At 31.7% G+C, this 20,662-nt stretch overlaps 2 protein-coding genes, 1 long non-coding RNA gene and 1 other non-coding gene across 8 annotated transcripts in view; 2 read left to right on the top strand and 2 right to left on the bottom strand.

The window, feature by feature from the left end:
* Window positions 1-20,662, bottom strand: part of LOC133033539 (uncharacterized) — a 40,404-nt gene that overhangs the window by 4,126 nt on the left and 15,616 nt on the right. The gene's annotated exons all lie outside the window — the stretch shown is intronic.
* On the bottom strand, window positions 2,072-4,055 carry LOC115704969 (polyphenol oxidase I, chloroplastic). The gene is given in 3 exon segments (XM_061108369.1): window positions 2,072-3,034; window positions 3,036-3,236; window positions 3,239-4,055. Coding segments are annotated over 3 exon segments (1,869 nt in total). The 5' UTR covers window positions 3,944-4,055.
* Window positions 9,442-13,132, top strand: LOC115698926 (very-long-chain 3-oxoacyl-CoA reductase 1-like). 4 transcript variants are annotated; one of them, XR_009685656.1, is made up of 4 exons: window positions 9,450-9,858; window positions 10,957-10,987; window positions 11,954-12,118; window positions 12,808-13,132. XR_009685656.1 is itself a non-coding variant. In XM_030626126.2 (3 exons), exons 1-3 carry the CDS (start codon window positions 10,907-10,909, stop codon window positions 12,862-12,864), a joined length of 303 nt encoding a protein of 100 aa, XP_030481986.1. In that variant the 5' UTR covers window positions 10,683-10,906; the 3' UTR covers window positions 12,865-13,132. The 4 variants fall into 4 exon arrangements, 1 of the variants encoding a protein (XP_030481986.1); XR_009685654.1 differs by having other exon boundaries at window positions 9,442-9,858; window positions 10,362-12,118; XR_009685655.1 differs by lacking the exon at window positions 10,957-10,987 and having other exon boundaries at window positions 9,483-9,858.
* Window positions 19,539-19,645, top strand: LOC133033753 (small nucleolar RNA R71). The gene has a single exon (XR_009685820.1). It is a non-coding gene; the product is annotated as a small nucleolar RNA R71 (small nucleolar RNA).

Here is a 20,662-nt window from a genome sequence, read left to right as displayed (position 1 = left end):
TCATAAAATTTATATGGTCAATTAAATTTATTTTGAAATTGTATGAAAATGGGAGCAAATGCCTTGCATGTGCTCTCTTACCAGTATTGTTAAAAAGGGGATCAGTAGGGTACACCACCAATTTTCTTTATCATTGATTATTATTAATAGTTGTAATAATCTATTGATAATTATTATAAGTCGCCACTTACCGCCCAGTGGCCCACGCGCAGACAAGTAGTTAATGTTGAGGATTTTTTATTATTTTTCTATTTTTTAATTAAAAATACTCTTATATTATATTTTATTAAAATATACTTATTTTTATAGATGTATTACCTGTACATATATATATCTTTTCACCGTTTAAGTCTACTACTAATTTACATTAACCTAAAATGTTTAATAAAGATATTATTTATAAAAGTGAGTATATATATATCGTAAAAGAATATAAAAAATAAAGATAAAAATTAAAACAAATAAAATAAAATGTATATACAATATAATTTCTTTATTCTTTTTTTTTTTTGCTTAATAGAGTAATTTTTTTTTGAGAAAATAAAACATTTAATATCTTTATATATTAAAAGTGTCTATCTAACGGTAATTCTTGGTTTAACGATTCTTGCTTTAACGATTCTTTTTTTATTTAGCCTTACACGATTAACTTAACAGACGGTTAACGTTAAACGTTAACAAATAAATAAACCCAATAATTAAACTCAAAAAATTAAACAATCTTTTTTTAAATTAAAAAAAAATATCTTACCCACATATCTCTTTAACAAATCCTACTATTTTTGAAATTTTTATTTAAATTTCAAAAAATAAACCCAATAATTAAACCCAAAAAAATTAAAAAATATTTAAGATTAACTTACATATCTCTCTAACAAACTACAATTTTTGAAATTTTTTTATCCATTCAAATTTCAAAAAATAAACCCAATAATTAAACCCAAAAAAATTAAACAATCTTTACGATTAACCCATTCATCAGAATGCAATCATCAGTTGTTAATTCTCATTGCTTTTGGTAAAATTTACACCTTTAATACTTCTTATTTTAAGAACTGGAACAAATGCAACATATATTATAACCTTATTATTATTGTTTCCAATATGTTTTTACTGGACATGAAAATTTAATTTAAATTTATTATTCAAATCTCTCTAAATTAAATATTATTTATTTTTTATTCATTTATTTCCTTCCGAACTCATAATATAATACTTAATATAAAACATAACATACGTGCATCACACGTAACAATATACTATATATATATATCTATATACTAGTTTTAGTTATATACATTTAGTAATATTTTCTTAAGAAAAGGATATAAAAATATATGTTCTTTTCTAAGAAAAATTTAAAAATATATATGTTTGAATTCCTCATTATATTTATAATATATAGATATATGTATAATTAAATATTAGAAAAGATAATAGCTAGATTCATGATTAAAATCATCAGATCGATGCACTTATCCATTTCATATCTCTGATATTCTTCTTTCTTTGAGTGTGCTGGCAAAATATTTGTTGTGGCATATATATTTAGGATTGAATGTTAATTATCACGTATATATGCATATGTGTACAAATTAAATTAATTAATTAATGTATATATACAGTATTAATTAAGCTAATTAAAATGGAGATTAATTTTATAATTAAACTAAGCGAGAATAAGAATATAAGATCGTATTATTTCAAAACCAAAAAAAAAAAAAAAGAAGAAGAATATAAGATCGTATCATATATAAGAAATTATGTTATTCAATTAAAGAAAACAGATACAAGTTAAGTAGTTATTAATTTTTGTTTGAGCTCTAAAATTTATTTGGCTCGACTTGTGTGTCTAGATTCTATAGAGAACTTAAATCATTATTAATAAAACAATATAGAATAACTAATTAACATTCTTTATTTATATTATAAACTAAAACATATTACATAATAATATGATCATGATCACACTTAGCTAATAGCTGAGAGCTCTAGCTTATTATTGAAGGGAAAAAAATTAATTAAACCATGAAAACACAGAAACGTCGTTACACATTAATTATATATATCATCAAGAAATGAAATCAATCTTGATGCCATCAATCTTAACTTTGCCCAAACCACTCTTGGGAACCAAAGTAACTATGACCTTATCATCATCATCAGCTCCGATATCCTCCAAAAGCTCAGATATCCCCAAATTCAGCTCCGTCTTGATGTTATGACCACCTTCAGGGTTATGTGGCACCGTAGCGAAACTCCCAGCAAATTCAGACTTCTCAGGACCGCTAATAGCTTCGTCATCCTAGTCGTTAATGTAAACGTCAAACTTGACGGCCACGTTATTAGCAAAGTCTTGAATTACCAAAACCTCCTCTTCATCCTCCTTCTCGAACTTGCTTCTCGATTTCTTTGGCCTCGGCACCACTGTCGTCACCGTCTTATCCAACGTTATCGGGAATTGGCTAAGCGGCGTTATATTAACATCTGCAGCACGTGTAATACCGTGCTTTTTCAACAGTTTAACGATCTTTGACTTAGTAGCTCTAGGCTTTGACTTAAGCCACGGAATATGAACATCTTCATAAACGTAACCTGATTTTCTACTGTCCAGTGAGTCTCCGACCCTAACGCGAACCAACTGAGCATTCTCGTCGTAGAAGACGAAGGTGGAGTTGAGATAGTCTGGGTCAGATATATCCACTCTTTTGGGTCCCGGGAGAGATTTCCAGATGTTCCACATTCGGTCAACGTTAGCATGGTGACTGTAAAAGACGGAATCTCGTCCAGCAGAGTAGAAGTGTCCCATGTCTTCTCCATTAGACCGTCTGTTATCCCCGGTCCATATATGAACAGGACTATGTGGAACGTTCTCGACGGTACCTGCTCCAGGATTTGGGGGAGTACCAGTCCGATAAGGGTTGCCGAAAAATAGCGTTGGATTTTTGGCTCCAGAGACCATGGATCGATACATGACTTTTAGATTGGTTTTAGTTTGCTCTGCTTCGGTTGTGGGTATGTCGTGGCCAACTTCTTTTTTCTGTGTAGTCAAGGTCGACTAAGGCTGGAGGCAAGTGAGTTTGGTTTCGGTTCTCATCGTAAAGCGAAGAGGTAGGGTCGACGAATATGGATGGTATCTTGTAGCCAGAAGGGTCATCCCAGTTCCAGAATGGTAAAGCGAAAGTGGGATCGTTGATTAAGCTCCCCAAGATTTTCTCATAAAAGTACAAGTACCAACACGGTGGAAAGGAAAGAAGAGCCAGGAGTCGTGAACTTGAATGTACTCTCTAGGAAAGTTGACTTGATCGTAAGCGCCATTACAGTAAGCACAATGAACTTTGGCTTGTTGAATGAAACTTCTCGGATCGTCCTGAGGGAGTGCTTTCATGAGCTCTACGGCTTTCTTGTACTTGGCTATCTCTTCATGGTCCAGCCACTGAGCCGCGGGGCGAATACGTAATTTTCGGCTAGGCCGAGATGGTCTGAAGTCAATAATCTTATCGGAGAATGGGGCGCAACACTTGACGTCAGCTGGATCTAAGGGTGGATGTAGGGGCGGATCTTTCAGGTTGTGGCATTTTGATAAGTCAGGTGCTACAACTGGGGTTGCGGAGGCCAATGGATTTGAGGCAAGGCCAGCTACCCCGTACAGTCCTCCAAGACCTATCAGCATGTCTCTCCTATCAAATTTGCTACTACTGCCCTCGGATGGAGTAGTACTGGCTTTGCATGAAATAATTCTACGTACAAAGCTAGCTTGATTAATATTGTTGGTGGGAAATGGGCCGGTTCGAATAGTTGGTGCACATATTGAAGTACTGGTTATTACCAGCGGGTGTGTTAGGGAGAGTGAAGCCATGATCTTAATTAGTGCTGAATTAGTTTTGGTGCAAGAATTTAAGAGGTATGCGCAGCACAACGTTTTTATAGCAAATAGCTTCATTATTAGTTAGGGTTTAGTGCTTTGTTTTTTAAATTATTTAGGTGATTCACGTGGGTCTAAACAAAATAAATAGGTAGTTAGTAAAATGTGTGTACTTTATAATATAAATTTCAAAATTAGTTATATATAAAATCAATGTAGTGAATTTTTTATGATAATTGTATATTGTAATTAAAGTATTTTTTTTTTTTTTTCAATTTTGGTTTCAAAATATTATTTAATTTATTTTGAATATTTAATGGCAATTACATAAAGAGAATGAATTCAGAAATATATATTCGAATAATATATATGTCTATACATGGTCAAAAATAGATTTATTGTATTTCTTAATTCGTGGCTTCAGATTTGTTGTGTATATAACAGATCATGCATGCGTTTTTTTGAGAGGTTTTGGAGCTAAATGTGGCTATGGACTATATGAAAACACAATTCTAATGGTCTGCTTGCGATTCTGTTATTGTAGATTTGATAGATTTCACGTTTGGCTATTTTATATTTAAGCACAACTACAAAAAGTGCCATAGGGCATCGGTCAAAATGTCAGATTTTTTAAAAAACTGACGCTATTAAAATTGAGTGACCGCTATATATTATAAATTGGCGCCTATGCCACTTCTTAGCGTCGATTTAAAACTGACGCTAGAAAAAGAAAAGCAAATGAAAAGCTCTGCCCATGCAAACAAATCTACAAATCCTATGAATATATAAACAATATTAATTACACTCAACTGCTCTAAACAACCCCCAACCCTTATCACTCTCTCTCTCTCTCCATAATCCATGGCTAGCCCCCACAACACACAATGCATGATCGATAACGACGAAAACACATCGACGATGACACAAACCTAGTCCTCAGTGTCGTACGTTCACCATAGGTACCATCTCGATCATCCCCCCTCTCTCTTTTTTTTTTTTTTTTTTTTTTTATTTATATGTCTCGATCTCTATGTATATATATATTATATAGGGAAATTTACATCTAGAGCTTTAAAATACATCTCAATTACATAAATAACGTGACTTTTAAAATAATCAAAGTTACTATTATATTTGTAACGTTTTCATTAATATTGGTTTTGTTTTTAGTTCATAAATTCTTTTCTTGGTTATCCTTGTGATGTACATTCTTTATTTTTTTTGTACAATATATCTCAATGTTTGTATCAATTATCATGTCTTCTACACCTAATATTTTTTTACTGTACATATATTTAATAAATATTTAGATTTAAAATATTTTCTCTTTCTTCTTTTTTTTTTTATATTTAATTTATTTATTTTTTTTTTGGCTACACTAATAATTATTTGATCTCAAAAATTACATATTGTGATCTACACTTTAAGATAATCATTTTGATATGTGAGACACAAATATTTTTTTGCTAGCCGAAATCAAAGGTAACATTTAAGTTTCTTTAGTTTTTTTTTTTTTCAATTTTTTTTTTTTTTATATTTAGTTTACCAATAATATTCAAACTATGAAGTATACTAAATAAAACTACTTCATATTTGTGCTTACTTCTTATATTATATATATGAAAACTAACTAGTTTCTACAATAAACTTAAAAGGTAACTAAAAATGTAATTTTAAAATAAGCAATTAATAATTTAAATGTTTACTAATTTTACTAATAAATTATGTGAGCTTTTTTTTTTATTATTATAATTTATTAGTTTATTAAATAAACTTGTTGTTACAAAAGAAAAATAAAAAGTAACGTAAAAGTTTAAAATAATTGAATAATTTAATATGATTTAAAAATAAACACATAAATTTTAAAGTATCAAAAAGGTATACAAAATAATTGGTATATAAAAGTGGTAGCTTATTATATTACATAACAACTCATTAGTTTCAATAAATTTTAAGATTACCAAAATATATTTTAAATAATAAGATACAATAATATAACTTAAAAATAATTAATTGATTATTAAGATGTTTACAAATAAAGTTTGGAGGTAACCAAATTGTATCTCAAATTATATGATATAAAAATGAAGTTTTTTTTTTTTTTTATGTAAAATTAACTAATTAGTTTCTTATCAACATTATAACTAAGTAACCAAATAGTTGCTTTTGAAAACGGAGGTAAATTAAAAATAAAAAGTAGAATTTGAGATTAATTTCGTTTCAGGCATATTAATTTCAAATTAAGGTATTTTTTGAAGACGTGGCAAGGTATTATTGTAAATGAGATTTGTTAAGGTATTTTTGAAATTAATTTGTATTTTAAGTATATTATTGAAAAAATCCCTATTATATATATCTAGATCTTTCTCTGTTTTTCTCTCACGGCGAGATGTCCTTTTTGTAGGGTTTTCATGTTCTTCAGTCGCCAGCGGTTTTAATATATTTTATTAATTTACTGTACATTGAAAATATACGTATTGTGTATTGATGATTAAGTGTTATTGTTAGATCTGAGATTATCGTTGTTAGATATAAGTTGTTGGTTAGCTAGATATATGAGAAATATATGAGATCTGAGATTTTTTTATTAGTGTGTTAGTTTAAAACCGACAACAATAGTGGAAAGTTTTGATTTTTTAACTACTGTTAGTTAGAAATAGTTGCATAATATCACACTACAAATTTTTTTACTTTTAGTCACGACAAAATTTGTAACTAAAAGTAAAAAAGTTGTGACTAATCATAAATTATCATTTCACTTTGTAACTAAAAAGTCTGTGATTAAAAGTATTAATCACAAAAATTACAATTTGTTGTGACTAAATGTGTTTATACAGTCACAATACTTGTTGTGATTAAAACTAAATTAGTGAAAACTTGTGTCTAAATGCTATATTTTAGTCACAAGTAACTTTTTGTACATTCCTGATCATTTTCTCATTAATTTGTATGTAACATACATACACAACATTCTTTTAAACAATTTTTATTTGTATTCTTCAATCATTTTCCTCAATAATTCAATATTGTCCATTATTCAATAATTTTATTGTAAGTATTCATATACTCATATAGAGAGAATATTGTACTTGCATTATAGACAACAACAAATTACTCCCTCATTATACATTTCAATTAAAGAAAATATGAATTAAAATAATAAAGTTACAACTATTTCCCAATTTAAAGAAATAAAAAATGTACATTTCTTTTATAAAATATCATCAGAGTAGTTTTACCTACTCCATACTATAATAGATTTGATTAGGATCTTTCAAAATAATAGTGTAAAAGGTTTGTATTAAACGATAGTATAATATATATTTCAAAACGTGAAACAACCTAATCAGGATTAATTACTAAAGTAGAATATATGTTTTTTTTTGGAAGAAAGTAGTATATATATATTGACAAAGAGAAGAATAGTTTATACATCTCAGATATATACTATATTAAGCTCCCACACATGGTCAATGTGTTATCTCTAACGATCGACCATCAGATATGATCTCATAATAACCTATTATTAATTATAGTGTTCAAATCGTGCGTAAATCTAAATGGACTATATATGTAATTATGTGAGTCAAATTCAAGATGAAATACTACCTACAAATTTCATAGGCACGCTAACAAAATAAAGCTATTATTTTTTTTATTACATCATATAATTTTTTGGTGATTAAGAGCCACTTTAATTAATCACAAAGAATGTAGCTGTTAGCTGTCATAAATATAGTTTTACTCATATAATAATGAATACATATTTTAAAAGGAAGGATAACTTTATTAATCAAATAAATTCAAATTATTACAATAGCTAAAAAATTAGTTGGAATATCATCTAAACTGATACTGTGATCTGATGAATACAATCAATATAATGATGAATAACTTTATTTATAGAAGGTTTAACAAAAATAATTTGACAACAACCTATGGTTGCCATTTTGGAGGCTCATCGCAACAACAACAATACCATATGTATGGTCAATTTGGATCATCACAACAACAACTTGTGTATGATCAATTTGGATCATTGTTGTAGTAATAAACCAATGTATAGAGTATAGTTAAATGGGAGGATCTCCACAACCACAACAACTTATGTATGGTTAGATTTTCACTCCGCAGAGTACTTTGATTCGTTCGCAGACTCGACAATTTGTTGAGATCTTACCAGCGCAACAATCTAGACAACCTTATTATATCCTATCTCGCCGGCGCCTCAGTCTCATAATAATCGTGACAGTTCAAGACTTGACTCCTATACAGATGATTTTATAAAATCTAGTGATCTGAACAATGATAATTCAGTTTTTTAATTAAGAAAAAGTATTTGTTTTAAAGTTTTTTCAAGACACTGTTATAATTTTATTTAAGTTAATAGTAGTGTATATTGTTATGGACAAATAATTATTATTAATATTTGGTTTCTTAAATTTAAATAATGAAATTGGTTAATAATATTTTTTTTTAAAAAATAATTATTATATATAGTGTTTTAATTATTGCTGTTATATGAATATTAAAAACTGAAAATGATTTTTTTTTTATATAAAACATGTTAATACCGACTGAATTTTTTAGTGGGTCTGTCGATATTGTTCTGTTAGCATGGAAAGGACAGTATTTAATACCGATAGAATCCACCGGCATTAATACTATTATTGATGGAAATGTGATTTTTTGCTAATAATAGTATCAACGACTAATTATTATCGGCGAATAATTACCAGCAGTATTCGCCGATAATAATAAATACTGGCGATTTTTATGATTATTACCGACGAATATTCCCACCGATAATAATGTTAAATGTTATTGTGATAAAAATGAATTTTTTTTATATAAAAAAGTAATTAAATAGTTTTTATTAACAGTAACTAAAAATTTACTTAAAAATATAAAAGATAAATAAAATCAAATCAAAAATTAAAAAAAGTTAAATGAGTCAAATTTAGCCGACGTATTATTCTATTTTTTTTTTTGTTGAAAAGTAATTATTATTGTAAATTATATTAAAAAAATGTATTGTATCTGCTTTAATGTCTAAACATAGTACATAGTCACATTTGGACAGTTATGTTTGATGATGTGATGAGACGACCCCGCGTGTCAATATGAGTTTGGTCGATTCATTTAAGTGACTGATAACAATTTAATTTTCACTAGCTCTCTTCACCTGATTAAGAGTCTCCCAAGCTCTCAGCATGATCTTCTGGTGTGGAAGGATGCAACCGATGGAATGTTCTCCCCTAAAGTTGCTTATCAGTCCATTATAAAACACAGAGGTAACAACTTAGATGTGATTTGGAATCGTATTTGGAAGCTAAATATTACTGAGAGGTTGAAGATGTTTCTGTGGAAGTTGGGTAGGGATGCCCTCCCTTTTGGCAGCCGATTGCAAAGGATTTTTGGTAACCCGGTAACACTACTACAAAAAGTACTTTTTACGTCGGTCAACGCTACTGTTCATTGCGTTGACCGACGTGAATAGTATAGAGGAACATTGAGGTGTCATTTTCAAACCGATGCAAAAAATTATTAATTAGCGTCGGTTATTCATTAGTCACTAATAAAATACCCGATGCTAATAGTGATATTTTTTTAAAAAAAATATATTTGTTTTTTTGCGTCGGTTTAAAAGGGAAGCAAACCTTCTACGCTAATCTTATATAATCTACCTTAACCCCAAATCGATTCACACACTATTCACTTCGTCTTCAACCTCCGAAGTCTCTCCCCCGCTCTAGCGATTCTCCTCTATCCTCTTCGATCTTTCCAACCAAAACCCCATTCCACAAAAACCCAACTCAGTAAGTCTCTAGTCTTTCCCCTTTCCCCTTTCCCTTCTCTTCTTTCTTTTATATTTTCTTCAAATTTCATGGGTTTTTCCTCTTTCTCTCTCAGATCTCTCTTCTCGCTATCTCACACTTCCTCTGTTGTTAGTAGTCACTTTCTACTGTATTTGGTGGCTTCACATTGAATGGGTACGTATTCTTCACTTTCAATTGCTTTTGGATTCTTTTTTTTTTTAATTGTTTTAAGTTTTGAAGATTTGATTTTTGTTTCAACAATAATAAAAGTTGGGTGTTTTGTATAATAGTAGATACATTAGCTTGAATCTTGTATCAAATCTTGGTGGCAGTTTTCTTTTTTTTATATCAAAAAATAATTTTTGTATACAATTCTTTTTTTATATATTTTTATAATTTTATATATATATATATTGTACACTACTTGTAGTTTTCTTTTGAACTAAAATAGTATTTTGATTGTGTATGCAGTAGAATCTGTTGATTAGTTTAGGAGGGTTTATACATGTGTTTACTGTATCTAAATTCTAGTTCAAACTGTTCTTGGTAAATCCTCATATCCATAAAAAAAATCAATATCATTTCTGTACCTAACTTTTTTCTTTTTTATTATTGAAATCCCTGTTGATTCTCATGACAAGTCTCTTTATGAATGAAGTTTTGGTGTCCATGTTTAGGAGAAATATTTAGAAAATGAATTTAAGTATTGTCTGATTGGAGATAAACAATAGTGGTGGTTGAGGCAATTGCTAGCCTGTGCTTGATGAAGTGGTAGTACAGTACCAAAGGATGAGAGACATTTTTTGGAATAAGTGTTTAAGCTCTTAGAAAAGATAAGTATCTCCTAATTAATATATATATATATTATATACATGGCTATTAAGTTTCGACTAAAAAAATGGTCAATTAAAAATCATCAATAAGTTTAACTTCTTTGCACTTAACAATCAGTTATATGTAAAATATAAGTAGATATATCATTTTGATTACCCCATTATGTAATGTCTCTTTATTTTTTTTGTTGTTAAGCTAATTATTTTCAATAAGTCACTTTTCATGGTTGTGATAGCAGGAAAAGCTGGAATATGCCACCTATTTGTGCATTACGTAAAGTAAAATATATGGTTGGATAAATTAGATGGAGGCTGCTCGATACCAACTTTTGTAGAATTAAAGTTATCAAACTTGGGATAAAGTTACTAAATTATAATGAGATTATGAAATGTATTTTTCTTCTTTCTATAATTTGTTTTTTTCAAATGAGTTTTTCAGCAGGGCATGTCAAATTCGGTATCATTACAAGGTAATAATTTTCTTTAATCTTTTACTGCAAAAACATTTTCGGAACGTAAATTATCATCTTGTTTGTGTGTGTGTATAGTTAGACATATTATAAATAACAAATTAGTTACTTGTTAGAATAGAAAATCATGTTTGATCTGAGTTCTTGATTTTCTAAGTCCATTGGTTAGGACTCAAGATTTTAGGGGAGATTTTTAGAATTGTTTCATGAGCTAGTTTGTTTCGAATAGTGGTAAACTGAATGAGTGTACAGGGGTTACCTATTCTTGTTGGGAGTTGTATCATTTTCTTTATTATAGATTCTTTCTTCTCCCCTTATGAGATATTATACTTCTATTAGGTTTGTTATTGTGCTTATCTTTGTGTTTGTTAATAGTATATTGTGCTATGACTTGACTTGGTAGTAAATTTTAGCCTCTTTGATTTTAATGAGGATAAGGCCTGCCTATTCTCTTACTCTTTATTAGGATGTTCATTTGTGGTAGTTCATGGTGGTGTTGAGTCTCTACCTTTTTTTGTGCATGCATATTCATTCCTCATTTCAGCTCTTGTGTTTTTTAATTTATTGGAGCATATAATACTAATTTGCGGTTAAGTTCTTGGTGGTTGACTTGTTAAATTTGTTAATATTACACACACGAAATGTTAATTAACATTGTTTTATTGTATTGATGACTGGTTTTTTAAGGTAATGGAACTAATACTAAAAGTTTGCTTTGAACTTGGGATAAGGGCACAAATACAAATTCATCTAATGCTTAATCTTGTGGTTTAAATTGATCAGTTGTGTAAATTTCATCACTTTGAAGAATTTTTGTTTCTTGCTTTTAATATGGTTCCAAATTCCATGTCTTGCTTGCTATTCTATATCATAGTTTGGTTTGTAAATACAATGCTTTGGAAGTTTGCCAAAAGATTAGGACTTTATTTATCATGTCGAACTTAGGTTGTTCTTTTTTTTATGCAGGTTCCATTGTATGTGGCAACAAAGATGGCATCAATCAAGAGATCTTCCTTCTTTGTTCCATCGATTGATGGCTATGCTCGAGCAGCCATGCGTTGGATAGGTTACGAACCTCACTTACTGGCCTCATTCCCTTTTATGGGCTTTGGCAAATGCATTGCCAGAAAGGTACATACATTTTCCTACAGTCATAGTTGTCAATATTATGTGTGCCTTGTTAAAAAAAAGTGTTTATGTTCTCATTTGGAGAGTATATTTGCACTTGTTACTTGAAGATTTGGGCCTTTCTTTTTCATCTCTTTTGTACAATAATTTGCTGAGACTTTTTATGGTGTTAATTTATTTTGGTTGATTTAATTCTAAATAGTATTACACTTTACAATGTTTGTATGAAGTGTCTATCGACATGGAGTATGTGATTGACTGATTGTATGAAATATTGCTCTCTGTTTTAGAGACTTTTTTTATTCAGTGTAAGTTTTTTCAAGTTATGTTTGAGTTAGAAATTATGTCCATGTATTTATGACTTGGTGATTTTAATTCCGTGATGTATAATCATGATTCTGTAGTTTAATTCTCAAAATCCATATATATGTCTCCCTTTAAGCTAGTCTAATCTATCTACTTTAATTTTTTTATGCTATATGTTATTAACCAAGCAATGTGATTTAAGATTAGGAATTCTGTAGGTTTATTTATTATTGCTTACTATTTTATTGGAGAAACAATATTATAGTTGTTAATTTTTTTAATGCTTAATAAAAAAATTAATCTATGTGTTATACTCGATCTCTTTAAATGTATATATTATATGCATATATAATTATGATTAATATTTTTTATTTTTTGTTTTACAGTTTAAGTTAGACGCTCCCTACATTAACGAGAAGATCAATGTAGTACGGGATGAGTGAGCTAAATTTGTGAAGCCTTTAATTATTAATTGAGTACAAGGTTACCACTTTTTATTATGACACATGGGAAATAAGTTTTATGATTATTGCTATTTAACTCTTTTTCATTATGTAATTAGTTTATAGTTTTTTTTTTATGAAATGTAATTAGTTTATAGTTAGTTTTTATGATACATGGAGTGTAAGTTTTATAAATGTTATTTTATTTTATTTTTTGTATTATATAAAATCTTTTTAAAATTTGAAAATGCACAAAGGGAAAATTGCATGGAAATCTACAATTTTTCCTTACCTATATGTATGCTTCATTTTATAACAGACACAATAGGTGAAAAAAAAGGAGCATTTCAGCAACTTATGCGTCATTTAAAAAACTGACGATATAATTTTTTAGTGTCAATTTTGAAATGACACAAATGATTTTGCGTCATTTCTAAACTGACGCAGAATATTAAAAAGAATATTGTATATTTTGTGTCGGTTTCAAAATGAAGAGAATTATTTTTTGCGTCACTTAAGAAACGTCGCAAATAAAAAACTATTTGCGACTACGGTATATACGTCGGTTTTGTAGACCGACGCAAAATCTTTATATGTCACTTCAAAACCGACGAAAATACCTCTTTTTGTAGTAGTGTAAATTGTGTGTTGTGTGGTGAGAGTGTGGACTCCTGGTTGCATCTCTTCTGCCATTGCCCGCTAGCTAAGGCTACCTGGTTTGGTAGCCAATGGGCGATCCGAGGTGAGAATCTGAACTTCTCTTGTCCTAGAGATTTTATCCTTTGGTTGCTTGATCCTGGATTTTTAGGAAGTGCTAGTACAGAGGATAGAGAGGCCTTTTCCAGGTTTGAAATTTGTCTGTGTGATGAGCTATGGAATGCTAGAAACAAAGCATATCATGAACAGGAGTTTCCAACTTGCTTGGGAGTGTTAGCGAAAGTTAACTCTGCGTGTTCGGCTATGAGAAGGGCCTGGGAGGAACCGGTCCGGATCGATGCCCAGGTGAGTTGGGACTCTGATAGGGATCGCCTCAATGGAAGAAGAACTGTCTATGTTGATGCGGCTTGCAAAGACTTGCGGGCGACAACGGGTATAGTGATGAAGGAGGCGGATGGAAGTTTCTCCGGTGCTCTTACGGTTCAGCTGGCTGTTTCTAACCCACTTGAGGCGGAAACTTTAGCCTTGTACCATGCTGTCCTGTGGTGTGCTTCCCAAAACTGGCGCCAAGTTGTTTTTGTCTCCGATTGCCAATCGCTGGTGAGGGGAATTCATAGTCGTGCAGCCCCTAATTGGCGCCTGGCGTCATCTTTTTGGCTGCTGCTGCATGCTATCGACTTGCACCCTCAGGCCGAATTTGTTTGGCTCCCACGTACTCTGAATCAGGTGGCTCATAATGTATGCCAATGGGCTTTTAATTTTCCTTTTTCTGGTGTGCTCTCTGCTGAGGACTTGGCCCCTCTTGTGGCCATGTAACTGCTGGTTTTTGCTCTGGTTTAGAGCCTTTTAATATATGAGTTCCTTTCAGCAAAAAAAAAACAATTTAATTTTCATGTTTTTGTATGCTATTAGAGCATCTTCAAGGAGACACTAAATTTTGGTGTTACACTATCATTAAATTTAGTGTCAAAAAATTATTTCTACTCCAACTACAACACCAAAAATTACACTAAAAAAAATATTTCTTATTATTATATTAATTTTTTAATAAAATAAAAAAATAATATCATATTAATTAACAAAAATAATATGTGTTCAATTTTAAAAATTATTTTTATTGTTTAATTTAAAAAAATAAAAAAAATATAATAAATTTTTACTTAAATTATAATTAAAAGAAAAAATAATTTATGATATTCACATTTAAATTTACACAAAAAAAATATTATAAGGTGCTTTTACAATGTATTCTTCTAAACAAAAGAGTCACGCAACAGAAAGTTTGAATTTTATTTTCGGCATGTTAAATTTTTTAAAATTTTTTAAAATTTTGCAGGCTGTCTTAAATAACTATAATGTACACGACCATAAAAAAAAAAAAAAAAAAAAAAAAAACTAAACAAGTTTCCCGAATGCCGAAACAGGTAGGAGTATATCAGTGCACCACTTTTAAAGAAGTGCATTCTTTTTGGCGTATTAGATTTTTTTAAAATTTTTAAAATTTTGAAAAATATCTTAAATAACTATAATATACACTACTATATAAAAAAAATAGACTAAAAAAGTTTGTCGGGTGCCGAAATAAATAGGAGTAAATTCATACATCACTTTTAAAAATGTGTATTAAAAAATTTCCTAAAAAATAATTCTTAATTTTACAAATATAATAATATAAATATATATATAAATATTAATTAAATTATTTAAAAAACTAAAAAAAAAAAACGACAACATGCCGTGTCTACAGTGCACGGCATATATGCCATGCACTGTTGTTACGAAAATTCTATTTATCACGCAAGTGTACGTATCAAGTAGTATCTCACGCAAGTGAGGTCGAACCACAGGGAATTGGATTAAGTATTACTAAACTATACTTATGATTCTATTTGGTAAAATAATAAGTTTGCAATTTTAAAAGTAAATAACTCAGAAATTAAAGAGAAAATAAACGAAGATTAATCAAGATGAGAGATTAGGGAGGTGAATCCTGTTGATAAGTTACCTATGTTAATACCTAATTACTATCCTTATCTCAATGTGAAAGACAGATTATAAATTAACCTAACTCTTTTCAGATCTTTTAGGTTCTAAATAATATGTTCTCTAATTAACTTCTTAATTAGATCAACACAAAATCAGCATTAAGCAATAATCTATTAGTCACTAAGGCTATGTAAATACTTTCGTTTTACATCAAAACCTAGACTATCCAAATTTTAGCATTCCCAATTCTCACTTTTCAAATTTCGAATTAGGATCATAGAACATGTAAAAAGGTGATCAAGCTTGCACATGAAATTAAACACAAATAAAGATAGTATTCACACATAAGATGAAGGAATGGCAATTGTTTATTAACTAGGCATAAACTTAAACAACAATCATCATCATCCCTTATTGGGAAATTTAGTTCATAATAACTCTAAAAACATCCATGATTAATTCAGAAATAAAAACAAACATAAAGATGAATAAAAAGGGTAAAAGAAAGAAACTAGAAGGTGGTATCGCTCCGGGTCTTCAAGATAGCTTCCTCTCCACTTTGCCTCCACTATTAGGTCTGTTTTTGCTTCCATCTGACCTTCAATGTCGTATTCCTTATATAGGGATGAATGGTGAGCCTCCAATTGAGTGAAAAATCAAAATTAGGTCAAATCTGCGATTTCCGTACATAGTCGCGACTAGCATTTAAGCTGGTCGCGACTACAGGCAAAACTCGAAAAACCGAGTTTCTGCCAAACTCACGAAGTCGCGACCAGGGTCGCGACCAGGAAAAAGGGTCGCGACACGGCTCTCGGAGGTCGCGACTGCGATGCTTCAGGAACCGAATTTTCCAATTTTTTCCAAGTTTGTCCCAGTTTTTCGCCATTTGACTGAATTCGAACTTTAACACCCTGGGAACCTGAAATAATGAAAATCAAGCGTAAAACTGCTCCAAAAGACACCAATAGACGAGATAATGCTAACTTTAAAGACCCGAAATATAGGTTAATTATAACCTAACAAAATCCCCCAAACTAGATTCTTACTCGCCCCCGAGTAAGATAAAAAAACTAACTACGCTAACAGATAATCACTACACTGCTGACTCATGCTCTGTTTCCTTCCTTGCATAAACTAGAATTTTGATCTTACTAACTCTAACAATTAACTCGGATGCTCAATTATAATCACTATGTACAACTGCAACAATCTACTCAAATGTGAAACATTGTTATAAGAGTTTTACTCTTTCCATTAATTCCACAATCCGATAACTCATAAGCTTGCATGCTTACCTTTCTCCACTAATGTTGACAGTATTCTTTGGAATCATTAGGTCTTTTCAAAGTTTAGGTAATATGGCTCAGATATTCAGGGATAGGCAAAAGATAATTTTGGCTCAAAATATCATAAGCGCACAAACAGAACCCACAGGCTTCTTACTTTTCTTTTTCAATACCCCATAGTGTTCCCACATCTACCAAGATTGAGAGAAGATATATTTACTATTTTCCAACATCACTGAAATCATATACTTTATTTATTTATTATTATTTTTTTGAACACATATTTTTACTTTTTCATTGTTTTTTTTTTTTTGTTTCATATTTTTTCAGTGACATTGAATTACACAATTTTTTTCTCTTCTCAATCTTGCAAGTTTTCCTCCCTCTCACTATTTCCTCACACTAAATGTTTCTCCTCCCCCAAACTAATCATGTAGCTTATGATATCATTGATAATCATGGTGAGAATAAAAATTAATAGTGTGGTTGCAACATTTCAGATCAATGGGTGAAAACACAACAGGTTAAGGCTCAAAAGGGTAACTAGGGATATACATTATGGTAGGCTTGAAAGGCTCAAACTATCCAACAAATGCCTAAGTCATATTCCAATTGAACACTATCAAGGATTTCGCCTCAAAAGAATAAACATACAAGTTCTAAGCTATCCTGTCAATCTTACCACAAACCATAGTAAAACAGTTATAACAATTTTCACAACTTGAGTATTTGCAGAAAAACACAGGTTTCTAAGCATCCAAACTAATCCAAAAAGTTAACAAAATCAAGCACACAGTTATTTTACGAGCTTCGCATCACATCACACTAATCAGCAGTATACAACTATCATCAAGCTTATTGCCATTCCTTAACTAAAACAAAAAAACTAAAACAGAAAATTAAAATGCAGAAATTAAAGTGCAGAATTTAAAATTTTTTTAAGCCTCTCCCCCCAAACTAAATATTACATTGTCCCCAATGTATACAGTAATATGCAGAGAGAAGAAACTTACCTGAGACCCTCTCAAAAAGGGTTGGGTGGACCCTTTTCATCCAAAAGAGCCCTCGTACTAAATGAAGAAAATTGACCACCAATAGTGTTGATTTCAGATTTTTGCACAAGAGTAAGCTCACCTTCAGAACTACCACACATCAATCTTTTCCAACGACGCTGAATCGTTCGAAGTCGCTCTTTAGGCTTTGCTTTCTTCTTATCAGCTTTAACAAAAGAATCCTTCACCATCTCAATCTTGCAACAGGTAGGAATGTCAGTTGGGGCAAAAACATTAAAATTGACCTCTTCATCTTGCACTCTCAACTTTAACTCCCCCTTTTGAACATCTATTACTGCTCGGCCCGTGGCTAAGAGTGGTCTTCCCAAAATAATGGGAATAGTTGAATCTTCCTCCATATCAAGAATTAGGAAATCAGCAGGGAAGATAAACTTACCAACCTTCACCAGTACATCTTCAATTATCCCACGAGGATGAGTCAAAGAACGATCTGCCAGTTGTAAAGTCACTGTTGTAGGCTTTGCTTTTCCCAATCCTAGCCTTTTGAAGACAGACAATGACATTAGATTAATGCTTGCTCCTAGATCGCATAAAGCTTTAGTTTCCACCGAACCCCCTATAGAGCATGGAATATTGAAACTACCCGGATCTTTAAGCTTGGGCGGTAGTTTCTTTTGCAAAATGGCGCTACACTCCTCAGTTAATGCCACTGTTTCATAGTCCTCCAATTTTCTCTTCTTAGACAATATCTCCTTCATGAACTTCACATAACGGGGCATTTGTTCCAAGGCTTCAGCAAAAGGAATGTTGATGTGTAGTCTTTTGAAGACCTCTAGAAATTTTGTGAACTGCTTGTCTAGATTGGTCTTACGGAGTCTCTGAGGATAAGGTATCTTTTCATGATGCTCAATACTGATTGGTGGGGACTGTTGTGGTTGTGTTGAGCTATCAGTAGCCTTCTCTACTGTTGGTGTTGGGGTTAGCCTTTGGTTGAACTTTAATCTCCTTATTTACATCAATTGGTTGTGTCAATTCAGGCCCATCATACTTCTTACCGCTCCTCAGGGTAATTGAATTGCAGTTTTCCTTAGGATTAATTTCAGTTGTACTAGGCAAATTTCCTTGAGCACGGGTTGCTACCTGAGTTGCTAATTGGCCCATCTGAGTCTGCAGGTCTTTAATGGAAGATCTAGTTTCAGTCATGAATTGTAGCAATAAATCTGTCTGTAAACCAGAATTTCCACCAGAGGTTTGTTGCTGATTAAACTGTTGATTCTGATTTCGTTGCTGATAGAACCCACTGTTTCTTCGGTTATTACCCTGGTTGAACCCATAGTTGTTGTTGTTGTTCTGTGAATAGTTTCCAATGGCTTTAGCTTCATCCATTGGCAAATCATCCACATCAGCTTGGCATTCTGAAAAGTGATGGCTTCCCCCACATAACTCACACACAACTTGGGCTTGTTTAGCTTGCCCTGCAATTATCTTTGTCAATGCCTCAACCTGTGCTGTCAACTTGGTGATGGCATCGACCTCTAACACACCAGCTACCTTCTTTGATTGACTCCTCTCAGTTGGCCACTGTTGATTGTTTAGAGCCATCTCCTCTAATAGATCATAAGCCTCATTAGCACTCTTCCTCATAAAGGCTCCTCCAGCTGCAGCGTCTATTAAAGTTCTTGTATTTCCTACCAACCCATTGTAGAAGTTGTGGACCAGCATCCACTTCTCTATACCATGGTGAGGGCACTTTCTGATCAGATCTTTAAACCTCTCCCAAGCCTCATGGAGAGATTCATTATCTTGTTGGCAGAAGTTATTAATTTCTCCTCTCAGCTTTGCGTACTTGGCTGGAGGAAAGAACTTTGACAAAAATTTCGTTGCCAGATCATTCCAGGTGGCAATAGAGTTGGGTGGCAAGGAGTTTAGCCAACTCTTGGCTCGCTCTCTAAGAGAGAATGGGAACAGTCTCAGTCGAATAGCATCATCACTGACTCCATTAACTTTAAAGGTTTCACAAAGTTCCATGAAGTTAGAGAGATGCAGATTAGGATCTTCAGAAGGGAGGCCACCAAACTGAACTGAAGACTGCACCATCTGAAGTATGGCAGGTTTGATCTCAAAGTTGTTTGCATCCACTGCCGGTGGCCTGATACATGACTGCACTCCCGTCAGAGTAGGGAGAATGTAATCTCTCAAGCTGCGGCCATTAGCTTGATCTTCTACTGCGCCACCATTGTTACCGTTATTGCCTCCATTGTTTGCAGCATTGGCAGCCATGATGTCTGAAGTTTCAGCAGTTGCTGAAACTCCCTCTTGCCTATTGTTCTTTCGGTTTCTCCTACAAGTTTTCTCGATTTCGGGATCAACTGGTAATATCACTGCTTGTCCTTGACGGCGCATACACTTATGATTCCTGAAATAGATCAAGAAAATATTGCAAGAAAAAGGTTAGAAAAATCAGCAAGAGAAAATATACCAAAGTAGAAGTTAGTATAATTTTGTGTAATATCAATCTTTAAACAATTCCCCGGCAACGGCGCCAAAAACTTGTTACGAAAATTCTGTTTATCACGCAAGTGTACGTATCAAGTAGTATCTCACGCAAGTGAGGTCGAACCACAGGGAATTGGATTAAGTATTACTAAACTATACTTATGATTCTATTTGGTAAAATAATAAGTTTGCAATTTTAAAAGTAAATAACTCAGAAATTAAAGAGAAAATAAACGAAGATTAATCAAGATGAGAGATTAGGGAGGTGAATCCTGTTGATAAGTTACCTATGTTAATACCTAATTACTATCCTTATCTCAATGTGAAAGACAGATTATAAATTAACCTAACTCTGTTCAG

This window comes from Cannabis sativa, chromosome 1 (assembly GCF_029168945.1).
Source record: "Cannabis sativa cultivar Pink pepper isolate KNU-18-1 chromosome 1, ASM2916894v1, whole genome shotgun sequence".
Lineage (NCBI taxonomy): Eukaryota > Viridiplantae > Streptophyta > Magnoliopsida > Rosales > Cannabaceae > Cannabis > Cannabis sativa.
This window is presented reverse-complemented; position numbering and strand designations above follow the sequence as displayed.